The 18,114-nt window shown below is 44.5% G+C and overlaps 2 protein-coding genes across 2 annotated transcripts in view; both read left to right on the top strand.

Annotated features, from left to right (window-relative positions):
* The window catches only part of MFHAS1 (multifunctional ROCO family signaling regulator 1), a gene marked incomplete at its 3' end in the record, with an annotated part of 28,371 nt that extends 26,015 nt beyond the window's left edge, over positions 1 to 2,356 (top strand). Inside the window, exon 4 of the transcript XR_014583439.1 lies at positions 266 to 2,356. The remainder of the gene's footprint in view (positions 1 to 265) is intronic.
* Positions 2,357 to 4,896: 2,540 nt separating this feature from the next.
* Positions 4,897 to 15,122, top strand: ERI1 (exoribonuclease 1). The gene is made up of 7 exons (XM_083833834.1): positions 4,897 to 5,067; positions 5,397 to 5,572; positions 7,334 to 7,544; positions 8,644 to 8,727; positions 9,487 to 9,596; positions 11,316 to 11,430; positions 12,584 to 15,122. Exons 1-7 carry the CDS (start codon positions 4,987 to 4,989, stop codon positions 12,824 to 12,826), a joined length of 1,020 nt encoding a protein of 339 aa, XP_083689960.1. The 5' UTR covers positions 4,897 to 4,986; the 3' UTR covers positions 12,827 to 15,122.
* Positions 15,123 to 18,114: the final 2,992 nt, after the last annotated feature.

Genomic DNA, 18,114 nt, shown 5'->3' with positions numbered 1-18,114 from the left:
ACCTTTGTGTCAGCAAGAAGCATGGGTTGATTGCCGTAGCTGAACCCACTAGGAACTGCCTGTGGTGGCCAGATGGCACGGGAGACGAGTGAAATCTCTCCAAACGGTGCTCAGAATAATGCTAGGAAACTCTCTGGTCCTGTTTTGCTGCCAGTGAAACACGGAGAGCCCCGTACGGTTAGAGCATTCTGTGCTGTCGCTTCCCATGCTGGGAGGTCGTCTTCTGCTCTTTGCCGCTACTCACCTCTCTTTCTGTCCTCCGTAGGAAGAAAATAGTAATTTGTTGCTGTGCTGTTGCATGGAATCCACGTTGCAAAGAAATCACCACCTGGAATCCTTTCCCAGCCGGAGGCCCGTTTCCCAGCGCGCCCGTCTGGTGCGGGGTGCACGAGTGTCGAAGGAGCAAGAGGACAGAGCAGCTGTCGTAGCGCCTACTCCTTGGGACTGCGGCCCTCCTGCTGGGGCAGTGCCACCTCAGCAGGAGCACAGCACCACCCGGCCTTTGCCGGCACTCGGGCTGCTGTGCGCTGAAGCCATGACGCCGGGAGTACGGCAGTACGGAGATCAGTCTAGTAGGGTCTATTTAATGTGAAATCGTGATCGCTCATCCGCCCACTGTTCAGTAACTGGTGTGACCGTGTTTTCGTTTGTATTTTTTTAAATATGCAAAAGCCATTTAATTTTCTATGCAGCTCAAAAATGTCTCCCATTTGCAACTGTCAGGTAAGAGATCTGTGCAGGAGAACCGTGCCAAGTGGCTGCTAGCCCTTTGGGTTTTGCTGTTTGCTCTCTTTTAAGGATGCGTCCTGGGATCCTTTGCACACAGCGTCCCTTTGCTGAGCTCCCCTCTCCTAGACCCCACGTAACATCCCTGAGCCCCAGGGATGAGTGCCCTGTATGCTCGAAGGATCTGTCATTTTTCATGAGTCAAACCACAAGGAAAGAGGGCTTAAAGGTGCTGCCCTAAGAGCAGAGACACGCAGTTCAGAGCACGTATTCCTACTCTGTTCTTGTCCCTGCTCGGAGAGTTACTGAACTGTTAGAAATGGCTAAGGCCGTTGCGGAGCACCCTGCAGCCTTTACTGAAAGTTTGTTATGAAGAGGGTAGGAAGGACTTGGGGTATCAGTTGTCTCTCTGTGGAGCTGACAGTGACTTTTGACCCCTTTGGAATAGGAGGGGAATCTCCTGGTACTAGATGCTCGCTTGACTTGAGCAGACTGCTTGCTGGTTTTGCTCATTGGTTTGCAGATCTCTTGCTTGCCGACCAGTTGATTTCCCACTGAAACTGGTACATACAGGTTTGGAAGCAGAGCTGTACGACTTCCAGCAGCTGGAGCGTGTCCCGGAGTGCCTCGTGTTACACTTCTGAAGCAAGATGTGGGATTCAAACCTGCATCCGTCCAAGTGAAACTCCCACAACAGCAGCTGTGCCTTCTGCTGGGTCTGTGTAACACAGGAGAAATTGCATGTCCCTAAGCAGCACACAAATACGTTGAGGTAGAGCCCAAAGGGTGATGCTGCATACCTAGCTCTTCTTAGGGCTTGCGGGAGTACTTGGAGGCCTCTGACAACAGCAGAAGATCCTGGATGGCGGCTTACCTCTGCTTTAACTGTGCTAAAGGCAAAAAGGTCGTAGACATAAGATTGGTTCCAACCTGCCACAAGGCTAGGACGGGTTTGACTAATTTCCTTTCTGCATTCTGTCTCTGCTCTGACTTTTGGGGATTCAGCTTTAAAGCAAAACAGAAAGAGAGACCAAATCAGGATTTAACCTACCTTGCAGTCTCTAAAATCAAACCGAAGAGACCGGGGGCTATGGAAACACGCCATCTCCCTTGCAGCATCCTGAGAAGCATTTAGCTGTGCTGTAGCACTGGACACTACACGGGGTCCCTGTCCTGTTCCCGTCCCTTTGTTCCTCTGACCTGGTTAAAGTTTGTCAGAGTAGTGGAGGTCCCTCGCTGCAAAGGGACAGAATTGGCTTTGTTAAAGGGAACTGATGATGTTCTGGACACACTAAGTGTGTGTGAGGGAATCCTGGAGCTCAGCTCGCCTCCCCCAGCAGCCTTTGGTTGGGATCTTGGGCTGCCATCCGTGGAAGGGCAATGGGGGGGAGATGGAGATGCTGCACTGCAATAAGCACAAGAAGAGGCGAGCGAACAGGCCTCAGTGTAGCACTCATCACATGCTTCATGGCTCAGTTCATGAACTACAATTGCAGGTATTCATATGATTTACATACCTGGGCAGGACTCTGCACACACACACATGCATGCCCAGACGTACATGCACCACACCCACACGCCCACACATCCTCACCAAAATGACTGAAAATAAAAGTGATCTAAATCTCAAGGAGAGGTCAGCTGTTTGATTTGTTTTCTTCTCTTCCGGTGCCTCGTTGGGCCCTGCCTCTGGAAGGGTCTGGGATTAATTGTAGCTTTGCTTTTATTTTTTGATGTGGAAGGGAGCTACTCATCAGTGCTAGAGTGGGCTTTACAGGGAGTAAGGAGCTGTCAGCTAGCTGCTATTCTCATTATTGTCTTAGGGTTGCAGCCCAATGAGAGGGAAGCATAAAACCATTTGTTGTACACTACTGTCCAGAATTGTCTGTGGTCCCTGTGGTGAATAAAGAACCATAAGCATCTTTCCCTTCTGTGGCAGAGCTGACAGCACTGGCTGACTGCAGGGAGGTTTGGGGGCTATAGAAGGTGAGGTGGCTTCTTGGCTGGAATAAGCCATGAGAAGCATTAGGAGCCCTAATGCCTGGTGGGCCAGGCAGCTTGATTTGGGATATCTAGAGGAGAGCAAGCATGTATGTGTGCAGCATCAGGCATGGAGGTGCTGCGTTGCAAAAGGAGCTCATGTTTCCCGTGCCTCTCCTGCAGCCATGCCCCAGACAATGCATGACTGGGTAAGCCAGCAGTGCCAACAGGAATCTGCGTGATCCCTGTGGTGGGGCCCTGGGCCCGCACCCCTAGGTGCCCAGTAATCCCCGCTGGGTATGCGAGTGGTGCTGGGAGCAGCTCTGCATTGATGTGAGATGCTCCCTGTGCAGCCAGGGCATGGGGCCAGGTGGAATCCCATTGTCCCCGCACCCTGCCACCAACACTGGCTTTCAAACCTGCTTTGCTGGTTGCAAACACCAGAGCAATAGGGATATCTGCTCTTCCTTGTTGTACAGAAAGCACATATTGGTTGGTCAAGACAAGCAGTGTCTTTAAAAAACAAAAGAAAAAAAAAGTAGGGATCTCAAAAGGACTTTGGAGCATATGTGTCACTGCCAAGCCCCCAGGAGCCTTTGTTACGCTCTCCTGCAGGCTTCTGGCAGTAGGTTTGACTGCAAATGCTCAAAAACGTTTTTTGGCTTTCTCAGTAAATGTGCCCAGGCCTGCCTGGAGGTGGGGCCTGGCTGATGCTTCCGGGAAACGAAGCTGTTACTTCTGCTGGTGGCTAATGCAGCAAAACCTTTTGGGTGAGCTTTCTATCTGGGTGGCTTTCCTTACAGCCGTAGGTTGACAAGTGCATTTTACTCTCTTTCACATTCTTTTGCAGGTTTCAGTTGTTCCACTCACACACGTGCTCTTGTAATCACCAAGATTTGTGTGCCCGTAGGGTCTGGCCAGGATCAGAGTGGATGAGGGATGCCAGCCAACATGCCCTCCCTAGGATTCTGGGACTCCCCTTTATAGCTGACAGTGAACTAGTGTTTGGACAAGCCTTTTGTACCCGTCAGGATCGTTGGCTCTTACAGGGTGGCCATATGCACAGGGTCTGGCCAACATCAGTCCCCATCAGACTGATGCCTAGCTTCTGCTCTGGCTGGATCTCCTTGTGAGTTTCTCCTGTCCATGCACCAGGCTGCAGGTTCAGGCATTGCATCAGGGCTGCTGGGTTTCTTCACCACATCCCTGTTCCTGAATTGAGCCAGAGCTTTTAGAAGCATTGCTAGCAAATAACTCGTGAAATCATCAAGAGATTTGGAGTTGAGCTGACAACCTGACCTGTTTCAATGAATCTATGAGCATGGAGTCCCTTGTTTGGTTTAATATCTTTGTACTATTGCCCACTCCAACAAGGCATTGAGTCAGCAATGTGCCACTAAAGCGGCTAACGGTACTCTGGGCTGCATTAGGCAATCTGTTGCCAGCAGGTCAAGAGAGGTGATGTATGCACTCTGCTGAGCATTGGTGAGAGGCTGCACCTGGGGTGCCTCGTCCAGTTTGGGCCCCACAGTACAGGACAGATACGGGTTTGCTGGAAAGAGTCTGGTGTAGGGCCACAAAGATGATGAAGGGACTGGAGCACATCTATGGAGGAAGGCTGAGGGAGCTGGGGCTGTTCAGCCTGGAGAAAAGGAGGCTCTGGGGGGATCTTGTCACCATCAATACCCAAAGGGAGGGCACAAAGAGGACAGAGCCAGGCTCTTTTAGGTGGTGCCCAGTGCCAAGACAAGAGCCGATGGGCACAAACTGGAGCACAGGAGGTTCTGTCTGAACAGCAGGAAGGATTTCTGTGACATGTGGGTGACGGTGCACTGCAACACCTTGTCCAGAGAAGCTGTGGAGATCTTCAAAATCCTCCTTGGAGATCTTCAAAAGCCACCTGGAGGTGGTCCTGGGCAACCTGATAGAGGTGAGCCTGCCTGAGCAGGGAGGTTGGGCTAGGTGACACCCAGAGGTCCCTTCCAACCTCAACCATCCGGTAATCCTGTGAAGAAACTTCTGGGGAAGCTTTTTATCTCTTGGGTTTAGGGCATGCCACGTTTGTGAGGCCAGCAGGTCGCATTGTTACCGCGTTGCTACCGTTCGGAGCACCAAGGCGAAGGGCCGGCGGCACCCCACAGCCTGACAGGATTTGAGGCCGCCCCCGCTCTCCTCAGGGGCTGGCAGACGGGAGCGGGGCCGCGCCTCACCCGCTCTCCCCGCCCCGGGGGCGGCCCCGCCGCTCCGCCCGCCTCCCCGGGCCCTGCCGCCGCCGCCGCCATGGAGGAGCAGCAGGAGGAGCAGAAGGAGAACTGCCCGCAGCCCGCCCGCCCGCAGCCGCCGCCCGCCGCCCGCCCGCCGGTGAGCCCCGGGCCGGGGGGACGGGGCCGGGGCCGGGGCCGGGGCCGGTCGGGGCGGGGGCCGGTCGGGGCGGGCGGTGCGGCCGCTGCCGCCACCCAACATGGCGCATGCGCGGAGCCCGCCCCGCCGCGCTGCCGTTGTGGTGATTCGGGAGCCCGGCCGGCAGGCCTCAATGTTAATATTTTTTTTTTTTTTACCTCTCTATAAGCTAGTTAAGCACTCGGTTTGGTCACGAGTGGAACGGTGCGGTGTTTTAATGTGTTTACATACCAAAACTATGCATAAAATCCACCACCCGTTTTGACTTTCAGATCTTTTTTTCCTCCCAGGGCAAGCAGCACAGCGGGGTGGGCGATCAAGGAACTAAGGGGAAAAGCCCAGCTTCCAGTCAGAGTGACTTCAGCGACCCCGTGTACAAGGAAATCGCCATGACCAATGGTTACATCAACAGAATGACCCGAGACGAGCTTAGAAGTAAACTTGCAGAGTTCAAACTTGAAACCAGGTCAGGCCGAGTCGCAGCCCTTCTGATTTACCCTTGAGCATGATTATTTTAAGGTTTAAACAAGCGCCACAAAGTGAAAAGGAGACATGCCATCAACCGCTAGGTGTTCTATGTGCGGTCTCGATGGAGCTTTCCTTGTAGGGTTAGCGGATGTGATACTGTTAACGTGGTCTCAAATGTGCCTCAACTGGTAATGCAGACATGAAGAAATGTGTAACTAAGTCACACCTCGCCACGTGTTTGTACAAGGGGGAAAGGCAGGTCTGGAGAACGGCATGGGTTCTCAGACGGCACTGCAAACCTGGAGCGGTGAGAAGCCCACTTCAAAAAAAAATCTTATTTACCAGTATGGCTGTGATAGTGATATTGGCTAAAACCTCTGTCGTGGTAGGTCTGGGAATGTCATCGATGCAGAGAACAGTTAGGCTTAGGTGGGCTGCTTGCTAATCTGACAGGGTGTGAGAGAATACTGGGAGTAGGTGAATGTACGGTAAGCTGAGCTTGTGCTCAGGGAGGAGGAAGAGGAAGGGGCTAGGCTTATAGAGAGTGGTTCCTGCTGCATAGGAAATACGGAAGTCAACTGGGAAAAACAAAGTGTGTTTCTGTTGGCAACAGTAATAAGGGAGTAGCGGTGGTATTTGGGAGTCAGCAAAGTCAGAAGTTGGAGCTAGGATGCTCTAAAGGCAGGAGGAGTACAAAGGATGCAATGGAATAAGGCTGGAGGGAAAAGTCGAGCTTTCCAGAGAAGACGAAAACTAGGAGAAATAATGCCCAGACAAAAAAGACAGAAGGAGCAGAGATTCATTTGGAAAGCAAAAAGGCAGGGGAGGAGCTGTGCACGGGAAGTGCAGCCTGCCACCTCCACCCTGTCTGTCTTCTAATGTGCTAGCTGCATGACTTTTTCTAATTCCTCCTTTAATTAAATGAATTTGGCTTCTCAGGAGGAAATTATTTACCGTTATGTGATAAAATTTATAGTGAAGCAGACTGGATTTGTACGGCTATTCAGCATTTATTCTGATCTAAAATTACCAAGCAGAAATCAAATAGCAAATGACGTGTTTGTGGTTTCCTCCTAGGTTATTAATTTTCTATTTATGTTTTTTATTCAGTTGTAAATGCGGAAAGATTTAAATATGTGTTTTGTTTTGTTTTATTAAGTTAGACTTAGTGGTTTCTTAGTCAATTAATTCAACTAAGTTGATTAGAATACGTCTTGCATGTAAACAAATGGAGCATCACCCCTAACAGAGAGAGCTGAGCAGATGGCCACGCATCATCCTTTCCTCTGAGGTTATTTTGCTGGTAGATCATCACCTCTTTCAACTTATTTTATTATAAGTTAGATGGGAAAAAAAAAAAGTAATTTTGACTTCCGTCAGCTTTCATACTGTTATTGAATTAAACTAGAAGAACAAACCAAAATGGAAAAGAGAGTTTGGTGCTTGCAGGAGAGGCTGATGTTCTCAAACTCAAGTTTAATAGTCTGATTCCAGTTTTTCATTGCGGATCAGTGGACTGCTTTTCTAACGATATCGCTTGCTACAACGCTGCTGCTGTCATTTCACTTGCAATGTAAAACTTCAAAAATAACTTCTTCCAAGAGTAAAGTCGAATTCAGACTTCATAGGCGTTGGTGCTTAAAACCAGGTTATAGACAGTAAGCTTTCGAATGTTGAATATAGCTTCAGTGCTACAACAGTGAAATAAATGATTAAACAAAAGTATAATTAATCTTAGTTACTCTCGTCCTCTATTTAGAGGAGTAAAAGATGTGCTGAAGAAGAGACTGAAGAATTATTACAAGAAACAGAAGCTGATGCAGAAGGAAGCTCTTAATTCAGACAGCTACTATGACTATATCTGCGTTGTTGACTTTGAAGCAACCTGTGAAGAAGGAAACCCACCTGAATTCGTACATGAAATAATTGAGTTTCCTGTTGTCTTACTGAACACACATACCCTGGAAATAGTAAGTGATCTAATTACTGTGTCAGTATGCTGTTCTTTAATGTAACTTTGCTTCAGAAAGTCTAGAGTAGTTTTTAGGTAGATTTTGAGCTTCATTAAAAATAACACTTGTTTTCTTAAAGACCTATCCTCTGAGCCTCTTACAAGCAAAACTAACTTTTCTAAAAGAAGCTGGAAAAGATCAATCCTCTACTGTTCCCTCTACTGATATGAGGGAACTTTCAGTTTCTCAGTCTTTTTTTGTTTTTGTGTCTTTTTTTTTTTTCCTCTCCTCCTCTACGTTCTTTAAGATCCACAAAGCTATTTTCAAGACTTTGGAGATTCATCATAAACAAGAATTAGGATGGTCTGTGGTCTCCTCTGGGGCAATGAGGAGACTAATGCAGAATTCTAGAAAGGAGGGTTCAGTGAGCTCAGCTTCTCAGCAAGTTAGACTGTTCCTGCAGCCTACTTTATAGATTGGCAGCTGCCTAACCCAGATTTAAAAACACTCTGTAGAAATTTTGCAGCCTCATAAGTGCTCTATTCCTGTACATCTTTCTTTTAGGAAAAACCTAACCTGCTATCTAACTGTAACTATGACTCTGTGAAATGGAGAAACTGCAGATTCCTCTGATAAATGGTACATTTACCAGGAAGTTTTAAGAGGAGGAGGGTTTCCAGTAATTATTGCGATGCAACATGAGATTATAGCTGCATGCATGCCTCTAACTGCGGAAAGATGATTGTGCAGATTACCAAGAATGTTTTGCTACCTGTAGAGTAGTGGGAAGCAGCTTTTTTTTTTTTCTTTTTTAATTCATGCTCTCCTTTTATCAAATCCTCCTCTTTATTGAAGTCTGTCCTTTTCCCTTCCTGCATCCACATCCCTGCTCAGTGGTGCCTACTGGCTGTCCCAGTTGACAAGCCATCCATCCATCCCCCTGGGAATCTCATGATGCCAGTCAGGATGCTCGCTTTAGCTGGGGAGGTGTGCAGTCCTTTTTGCCTCCAGCAGGGCAAGTAGCTGCTATTGCCTTTTGAGCTCTGGGCAAGCCAAAGAAGTTGCATTGCGGGCTACCTAGCGGGCTGCTGCTCACCGAATGACTCTCTTGTAACAGGAGGATACGTTTCAGCAGTATGTGAAGCCAGAGGTCAATCCCAAACTTTCAAATTTCTGTATTGGTCTGACAGGAATCACCCAGGTAATTTCTACTTTTTCTTTTCTTTGGGGGAAAAATGAAAAAAAAAGAGGTATGTTGATATTTTCAGACTTGTGTTGTATCTTTCTGGAAGATTATTTACGTAATCCTTGTTTCTTTTGCCCTCTCCCAACTGTTACCCTGGAATTGATTTCACTTAGCTGGTCACTCATGCATTTTAGGAGCTGTAGGGAAAAGCATTCAGTTTGTAATACATTTTGGCCAGTTGTGGTCAGCTGTCCTGGGTCTGTCCCCTTCCAGCTTCCGTTGCACCCCCAGCTTCCTCACTCACAGGGCAGTGTGAGAAGCTGAAAAGTCCTTGGCTTAGTGTAAGCACTGCTCTGCAACAACTAAAACATCAGTGTGTTATCAGCATTACTCTCATCCTAAATCCAAAACACAGCACCATACCAGCTGCTAGGAGGAAAACTAACTCTATCCTAGCTGAAATCAGGACATCTGTTTACTTTTATAGATGCCATTTGAGGTCTGGCTCTTTAGTGGTGCTTTTGTGGTGCTTTTGTTTTTCCAGTTCAGAAGAATCTGTCCCCTTACCCACTTATTTTAATGTGTAGTCTGTTTCTAAGATTATTGTGAAGCCAACTCTAGTGAGTGATTTAGTATAATCCTGGTATACAGCCTATATACCAGTATAATTCTCACACTTCATGTTGTGAGGGTTTGTTGGTTGTTTTTTGTGGGTTTTTGTTGGTTTTTTTTTTTTTTTAAGTGTTCCTTGCTTTTCTTTCTTTGTTCTATTAGGATGTCATTGATAAAGCTGATACATTTCCTCAAGTTCTACAGAACGTCATAGAGTGGATGAGGCAGCGAGAACTGGGAACAAAGTACAGCTATTGCATGTTGACAGATGGGTATGTCCTTATGTAACCTTCAGCACACTCTAAAGCTGCAAAATTATGTATACACTATTGTTAAAAGTGGATTGTGACGCTGCCATTTTGCCATTTTTATATTACAATTTTAGCTTTCAAGTAAGTCAGGAAAGCTAAACTGAGCAGTTTGAAATGAAGCTTAAGTCCATTAGATGGCACTGTTTCTTTTCCAGGTTTCTGTACGCAACTAAATGACATTGAGTAGACTTTTTATCCTTTCTTGTTGTTGCAATTCTCTGTTTCCACCTAGTTTTCATATTGCACGTAATACCTGGAAGTGACATTTTGCAATTTCGGTTCTAACCAGCTTCCATGCTCTCCAGAGGCTGAGGTTGCTGTGGTGGTTGATTTGTATCCTGTGTGTATTAGTATTACTGTTAATACATTCTGCATATTTCATCAGAGAGCAGTAATGGATTATGCTGCTTATCAGTCAGGGAGAAATGACTAGTTGGAAAGCTTTGTGTGTTGACCTAGAGGACTGTGTCTCTGACAGCCCATGTGCGTGAGGAGTTGGCTAGTCCTTGAACTGCTACTTTTCCACCTTGGTCTTTGCTTGATGTTGGTTATGCTTCAAAGTGTATATGCCTTGTTGCGATGAATGATACGTTTTCACATTGAGATGTCTGTTCTTTGCCTGGAGTAAGTCTTCTGCTAGGCTGGATGAACAAGACACTGCTGTAATGACTGTGTTGAACTGAAGAGAGAGAAACCCTGAAAGAAAACCGGAGCTTATGAAAAAAGAGCATGGGGAATCTTACTGTGACTCCGTAACACTTTCCTCAAGTAAAACACAGATAAATATTCTAGCCTATGACATGAGTGGTTTGAAAAAGTCTTCATAAGAGATGAATGAATACACGACAAAACCTATAATAAGTCCAATTTACCAAGTGAAAAAATTATTTTGGCCACAGCCCCTCTTCTTTTTTCAGAATTCCTCAAGATTTGGACAATGGCCATCAATCACAGGCCCTTTTGGCTTCTTTGGAAGCAATAGTAAATTTTTAAAAAGACAACATTAAGGCAAAACTGGTATAAGACTAGTTATATTAATGGGTTTAGAACGTGTCTGGAATTCTCAAGGGGAGTCCCCTTGAGAAAATACGTGCAGTGAGATTGTGCAGATGGCTTCAGGAGAGGGGAAAAATGGCTTTACTCTAACTTGAAGCTTACAAACTTGTTGGGGTGCTTTCTTTCAGGAAGGAAAGCTAGAAGTGTGTAGGGTTACAACTTCATCTTCTTTCCAGAAAGGTCTGGTTCTTCTAAAACGAATTACGGTCTTGTTTCAATATCATCAGTTACGGAGATAAATGTATGCATACCTGAGCAATCGGGGAAATTTAAGTTGTAATTTCCTTCTGCAAGGACTGTATAAGCCTCTGATATATTGGCTATCTTGGAGTTAATGTGGTAGCTGAGGAAGTTGGCATGCTATTTTTTGTTTCAACCATCCTGAAACCATTTAGTGAAAATGTTGCTCCTTTTGCTATTTGTTTTCCCTATCATTAAGAATTTCATGCTAAAAGATTCCTTTCCATGACTGCAGACAGCTTTTCCTAATCTAAGCAGTTTTCCTTCTACTGACACCAAAGAAAAGACATCATTTTGTGTTTCAGATGTGCAATAGGTGGAATAGAGAGTATATGAATTATTCATTATTAATGTCTTTCTCTTTTTTTCTTTTGATATTTTAAGATCTTGGGATATGAGTAAATTTTTGAATATCCAGTGCCGTGTTAGCCGTATTAAATACCCTTCGTTTGCCAAAAAGTGGATCAATATTCGCAAATCATATGGGAACTTCTATAAGGTTTGTACAGATAATTGCTTTCTCTTGCGGGAAATTTTTGTTTATCTTGAATGTCCTGTTGTACCTGTGATTGTTACGTGTGTGGTATAAAAATAGTGTAACTTAATCTAGTTGCCTAGAGCCTAATTTTCTAATGTCATTCATGCCCACGTCTCATTTTACTAATTGAAAATGGTATCATCTACTGCATTTTAATTTTAATCTTGCTTTTAAGAAGCAGGAGATGTGTTCATTGTTGCATGAAGGATTATCTAAAATGTCATACTGGTGCTCTTGGATCTTAAAGTAGCTGAAAAGAGCCTGTATTGATTTTGCAATTATCGTTTCCTGTTTTCATGTAATACAAAACAAAGTTGCGTCACTATGGTTGGATATCTCCTCTTTTCACAGAGTAATGGGGACAGGAAGAGATTAGGACCTATCTACAGTTGCATCAAATTGTCAAGAGAAAAGTGACACTGGTTCAGTGCTGGATCTTATTGCTGCTTTCCGTCACTGTCAGATTGCCATGAAGTGGGTTATTGGAGATTCTGGTGAATTACTAGTCAGTCAGCGTAGCTAAACCATTTCTCCGAATGTGATTTGGACCTGGCTGGCAATCTTCTCTTGAAGGGATTTGTTATATTTAATATAACCTCAGGACAAAGGAGGTTGGCATTTAATAAGAGATGTAGTTCATCTGTGTAGACACGGGCAAGTATTGGTGTTGCCAATCTGTTCAGAAATTTGGGGTCAGTAAGAATCAGAATCCTGATGCTTCTTAATCCCTTAGAATGCAAAAGAAAACAAGTCTTGATTCCCTCTGCTACACCACTTTGGTAATTCCTTCTTTATAAGTCTCGTTAAACCTTGCTGGACCACGACTTCCACCATTGCCAGTGTTGGCACATCTTGAGCTGGTGCTTGTCATGGTGAGAAGCTCTTGAAATGGTTCTGAGTCTAGACAAGCTCCTGTTGACTACATCTCCACTATAAAAACGAGTGTCTGTCTCAGCAAGGTGCTTTGAAGTGAAATCATTAGTGATCCAACAACAGGCAACATGAAAGTAATGTGTGGTACTTAACATCTGCATCTGTTTATTTTGCAGCGTGTTAGATTAAAAAGACTTGGTACAGAACCTAATTCTTAAATGTGGTTCGCTTTCTCCATCAGGTTCCTAGGAACCAGACCAAGCTGACAATCATGCTCGAAAAGCTGGGGATGACCTATGACGGGAGGCCTCACAGTGGACTTGACGACTCTAAAAACATTGCAAGGATAGCTATAAGGATGCTGCAGGATGGCTGTGAACTGCGAGTGAATGAGAAAATGCACGCAGGACAGCTCATGACAGTCTCCTCTTCAGCCCCCTTAGAGGGAGCCCCTGCTCCACAGATGCCCCGTTACAGAAACTAACAGTTCACGGGTTCTGCATTAGGAACTGCTCTCAGACACCCACTACAGATTGTTAACAGCTTATCAAACGGCAACCTCTGCAAATCTGTCTGCAATTCAGAACCTGAAGGCACTTTAATTAATGGTCTTTGTTCAAAAAAGGAGTATGGAAGCTTTTTGAAGCCTGTGTTACAACTTTTTTTTATACTGATGATTTGTTTTGTTGTTGTTATTTGTTTTTGCACCTTTTCTAGCAGTAAGGCTGATATGCAAAATCCAGGCAAAGTGGTAAGCTTTTAAGGACATGGAATTTAAACACATGCAAAGATCGATTAGGCGTGTGTACTACTGTTCCACACCAGCTTGTGGGTAGTATTTATTCATTATTCCATACTATAATGATATCTAGTATATCATTATTCATTGCATCCAAACAAGATGTTGCTAAAAGAGCTGAAATAAAGATTGGCTGGGCTGGCCTCTGCTGATAAGGCAATCTCATTAGGATTCCTGCTGATAATTGCTTTTCACAAAGCATTTTTTGAGAAATGGGAGCATGTTCATCAATTCTAAAGCAGTAGAGAAGTAGTGTGGGTTTCTTTCTTTTTTTCTTTTTTTTTTTAAATTTAAGGATATGCTTGTCTTTGACCACATCAATTATAGGAGCTGTGTGTTGAATAAAAAATTCGTTCATGCAGTATGGCATTAATTTTTTTAACCCGTATTTAAAAAGAGGAGTTGCTTTGGGACTTCACTTTGAGGATCATATTTCCTGTGCCTGCTACACTCAAGCTAAATCAAATGAAGGACAGCCTATTTAAACATTTGTCATCTATTTTGACTTAAAACTGAAGTGAAATAAAAGTAAGTTCAAACCAAGTTCAAAATTCTGTTACATGGTTGTTGTTTAAAGCAAAGCAAGAAGCTTCTCATTCATAGTTAGAGACTTGCTCAACTATTTTTGGTACCTTCTCCTACCTCTGCTACCATAGAACTATGCCTTTATCTGAAATCTAACGTTGGAAGGTGTATATATAGTTTTATTAGTGAAGGTCACATCTAATTATTAACAACTTCCTCTGCTTTCCTCCTAGGCCCCAGATAACATGATACTCAAATGTGGCCAAACCGTTCATTTACTTTATCTCAGTGGGCTATGACAAAGTACAACTTTAATGTGATCAGCTTTGCATTAGAATGGCTTGTTCTGAAAAGCAGAATTTTTATTGCTCTTGGTCAAAAAAAAAAAGGTTGTTTGGTATCCCTGTATTATAATTCTTTTTTATTTTTTTCTGCTGCTTATGTTAAGGAAGCAGAACTAATAATTCATAATAAAGCCTTGTTTGTTTAGGACATTTACTGCTTGTCTAGTCAACCTCCTCTTGGTTCCCCTTGTTCTTCTGTCAACTGTTTCAGTGGTAACCTGAAAATGTTCTTATAAATTCATGTAAGAGAGACAAATACCGGTCAATTCTCCAATGATTTGTAGGAAGAAAGCAGTTTTCTTTCCACTCATAGCTACAGGCACTGTTGTGGGCACCTGGGGACAGCTACTTTAGAATGACGTTCATTTTTTTTTCTAAGTGAATATTTGTTTTACCTGTAGCCTTTTGTTGAACTTCACATTTTCCTCTTTCTGTAGGAATACTTGATGTATTTTCAGAAAGATAAAATCTCTGATACACTTACTCTTGACCACTTAATTCTAGTCCTGTATTCGCTACAAACTGTTGATTATATATTTGTTCACTGTAGAGATAATATTCTCTTCTGGAATTGTGAAAAAACATAGTAATTTCTTTTGTCTCTGAATTTCCGTGGTAAAGGTTCTTTATGATAAAAATGAGTCTAGCTCAGCAAATCTCCCTTCAGGAGACTGGCAGTGTCACAGACTTTATCACTAGTCTTATTTACAGGTCTGTAACCACGCTCACAGTCCAATGAAAGAATTATTTGTTACGGATTATACTACAGCTTTCCTAAGTGAAAAGCTATTGTAATTTTACATTAAGTCCAGAATTGTTTATTTTTTTAAATAACTTCAGAATGATATTTTGAAATAAGGGTTAAATATTAGATTGCTTTCTATTTATTGCCGGAGTAGTTTTTTTTAACAGAGTTGCAGAAATTAGTAGAATAATTCCAGACATTTTTTAAACCGAAACTATATTAATGTCTGACTGTAAACTAATTAAAAAATTTCATAGAATTGCAGAATGTTTGATTCTGTGATTTTTAAAATGAAGTTTATCAATGTTTGTTTGTTTATTTGAAATGTAAACAGTTGTATTAAAATAAGTTGGTATATTTTAAAACATAAGGTACTGAATTCATTCCATAAAACATGACTTTGACCATCTTGGAGGTCTCAGCATGGCCCACGATCAGTCTTTTCTGGTGTACTAGCAACATTACTGTGGTTAGGTGGCTCAAATTTCATGAATGCACCTAGTTCACAACACTTCAGACGATATGTTTTCCTGGATGCTCTTATACTAAAGGCGAAGGAGACATTTGAGTAAATAATTATAATAATAATAAATAAGTAAATCATAAAAAGTGGTAGGGTGATTTTAGTAGTGATGTTTGTGTTGCAGACAAACATTTTTTCAGGTTTCACTTGTGCATGCAGAGGAGAACCTTGCTGGGCGTCTCTCTGCTCTTGTGAATATTTGTATCTATTGGGGAAGTTACAGAATCAGAATGGCTTGGGTTGGACGGGACCCCAAAGATCATCTATCTTCAACCCCACTGCTGTGGCCAGGGATGCCACCCACTAAGGCCAGGTTGCCCAGGGCCCATCCAGCCTGGCCTTGAGCACCTTCAGGGATGGGGCATCCACAGCTTCTCTGGGCAGCCTGTGCCGGTGCCTCACCACCCCCTGAGTGAAGAATTTCCTCCTAATGTCTAGTCTAAATCTATCCTCTTTTAGTTTAAGACCATTCTCTCGTATCCTGTCATTATCTACCTGAGTAAAGAGTCCCTCACTATCCTTTTTGTAAGACCCCTTTAAGTATTGAAAGGCTGCTATAAGGTCTCCCTGGAGCCTTCTCTTCTCCAGGCTGAACATCCCCAGCTCTCTCAGCCTTTCTTCATAGGAGAGGTGCTCCAGCCCTCTGACTATTCTTGTGGCCCTCCTCTGGACCCACTCTAACAGCTCCACACCCTCCTTGTGCTGGTGGCCCCAGACGTGGACGCAGTACTCGAGGTGGGGCCTCGCAAGGGCAGAGTAGAGGACAATCCCCTCCCTCCACCTGCTGGCCTCTTCTCTGCTGATGCAGCCCAGGATGCAGTTGGCCTTCTGGGCTGCAAGCACGCACTGCTGGCTCGTGTTGAGCTTTTCATCCACCAGAAGTCCCAAGTCCTTCTCTGCAGGGCTGCTCTCAATGAGTCATGCTGGAAAAATTAATTGACAACTGTAAGAAACAATTTCCTTTTTATGCAGGAAAAACAAAACAAAACATGCAGACGTTATCCTGCTGATGGTATTAGGAGGCTTGTTTGGTTGTTTGGTTGTTTGGTTGCTTGGTTGTTGTTTAAATTTCACATTTCAGGAGCTGTTCTTGAGCAACTCCACTACTACTGCAGACTGGCAAACTTGTTACAGACATTTCAACAAGAACGTGCTTTTAAGTAGATTTCTTAATAAGCACGTATGAATGTGAGAGGGATTCACAGAATCTTGGGGTTGTGTTAGAGGGGAAAAAAGGTTTCTCAGAAAGATTAAAGAGTAATAACCTCTGTCTCATCGCCACTGTCTGAGTAAATATTACTAGCTGCATGGAGAAGAGGTCACAATAGTTTGTAATCTCCGATGAACCTGCTGGTAAGGTATGGCTGCAAGTCAGTTGTCCATAGGAACTGCTCCTGTCTGTGCTTGTCTAACAATAAGGTAGCCATTGCTGTTTCCGGATTTTGTCAGAGATTAACATAGCAGTGAGGAGGAGGGCTGCTCCCAGCAGCGGAAATAGGTAAAAGCTTCAGCTTACCTCGATCTGATGCTCTCGTGCTCTCGAAGAACTCCTGGTACTTCCTTGCAGTCTTGGCCTGTTCAGCGTGTGTGCGGAGGCAGTGTTTTTTCACCACAGCTTAAAGGTTTCACAGGAAAAATAGTCTCATTAAAAAGAAATTGGAGGTCTTACCTGTGGGGGGCAGGTGTCAGGACACACAGATGATAGCTGGAGCCTTTGGGAATGGGCTAGATGTGTAGAGCACCATCCTGCTGCAGTAAGCGCCTGCTTCTGCTCTGCCTTGGACTTGGCTGCGGCCTAGCTGAGGAGTCGTAACGGGGAGCCAGCTAGCGCTTCGTCTTAGAAGACCTTCCTGCTTCGTGGGTTAATGATCTGCAAACAGACACACAGCCGGGACTTTGGAGGATGAGAAGTTACTTCTCTGTTGGGCTCCTCCTCGTTCGGTCTGTGTCCACAGCCTCTGACGCTGACTGACTGCTTCTGCCCCGGAGTTCTTTAAACGAGGGATTTGTGCTTGGGGAGAGAAGCCTGAAGTAGCTTTGTGAAAGTGCTCCTTAAATTAAAGGAGCGTGATGGCATTGCACTTAGGAAAGGCTTTTCCAAATGAGTAACAAGAGCCTTGGAAGCCTCTTTATGGCAGAGGTGACTTGTGGGGGTGTTCTGGTTTCAGATGTGATTGCATGGCCCAGGCAGTAAATCTGCAGGCAGATAGTTCGGGGGCGCCCTGTGGGCAGTACTGCCCTGCTCCTATCTTAACTCCTGCAAGTGGATAACTGTTCTCCCCTGTGTTCACATAAACTGGGCTTTCATCTTCTGCACAGTCTTGTCCTTCCCTTGCACCCGTCTGTGCTGTGCTGTCCTGTGCAAGTCTTAGCGTGGGTCGCTGAACAGCAACGAAATATCCCTGTCACAGCACACCCTAGCAGAAGGAAGCACTTGCTCAGACTGTACCTAGGAATCCCATTGTCAGAATAAATGTTGTTGCACAGATGAATAGTGATTTTTGCCTACTATCCTGTTTAAGTGCTTGCTATTTTTTTAATTATTTTTTCCACTTGAAAAAATTTTGGTAGTAATAATCTTGCACTGGTAAAACACTTGCAGATGATTCTGACCTCCTTTACGTTTCCTGTTACAACTATGTGGATTTTTAAAGAGCGCACACAGCCAAATGGACCTCTGTGAGCCAGAGATGTCCCAATAAGCCGGGATTGCCTCATCAGTGCTTACATTCAGCTTTGGGACGGGGTGCTGGTTTTGGACAGCAGCCTGGCCAAGAAGCGTGACACACCTTTACAGGCAGCTAAACGTCTAGCAAACATGGTGCTTGGGCATTGC

Source organism: Anser anser, assembly GCF_964211835.1.
Source record: "Anser anser genome assembly, chromosome: 4".
Lineage (NCBI taxonomy): Eukaryota > Metazoa > Chordata > Aves > Anseriformes > Anatidae > Anser > Anser anser.
The sequence above is the reverse complement of the archived record's forward strand: the minus strand, read 5'-3'. Positions and strand labels throughout refer to the sequence as shown.

Excerpts from the sequence above, each read along its gene's own strand:
- ERI1 (XM_083833834.1), top strand. The coding sequence starts at position 4,987 with ATGGAGGAGCAGCAGGAGGAGCAGAAGGAGAACTGCCCGCAGCCCGCC. Across the intron at positions 8,728-9,486 it reads GTCTGACAGGAATCACCCAG|GATGTCATTGATAAAGCTGA; the intron begins GTAATTTCTACT and ends TTGTTCTATTAG. Across the intron at positions 9,597-11,315 it reads TATTGCATGTTGACAGATGG|ATCTTGGGATATGAGTAAAT; the intron begins GTATGTCCTTAT and ends TGATATTTTAAG.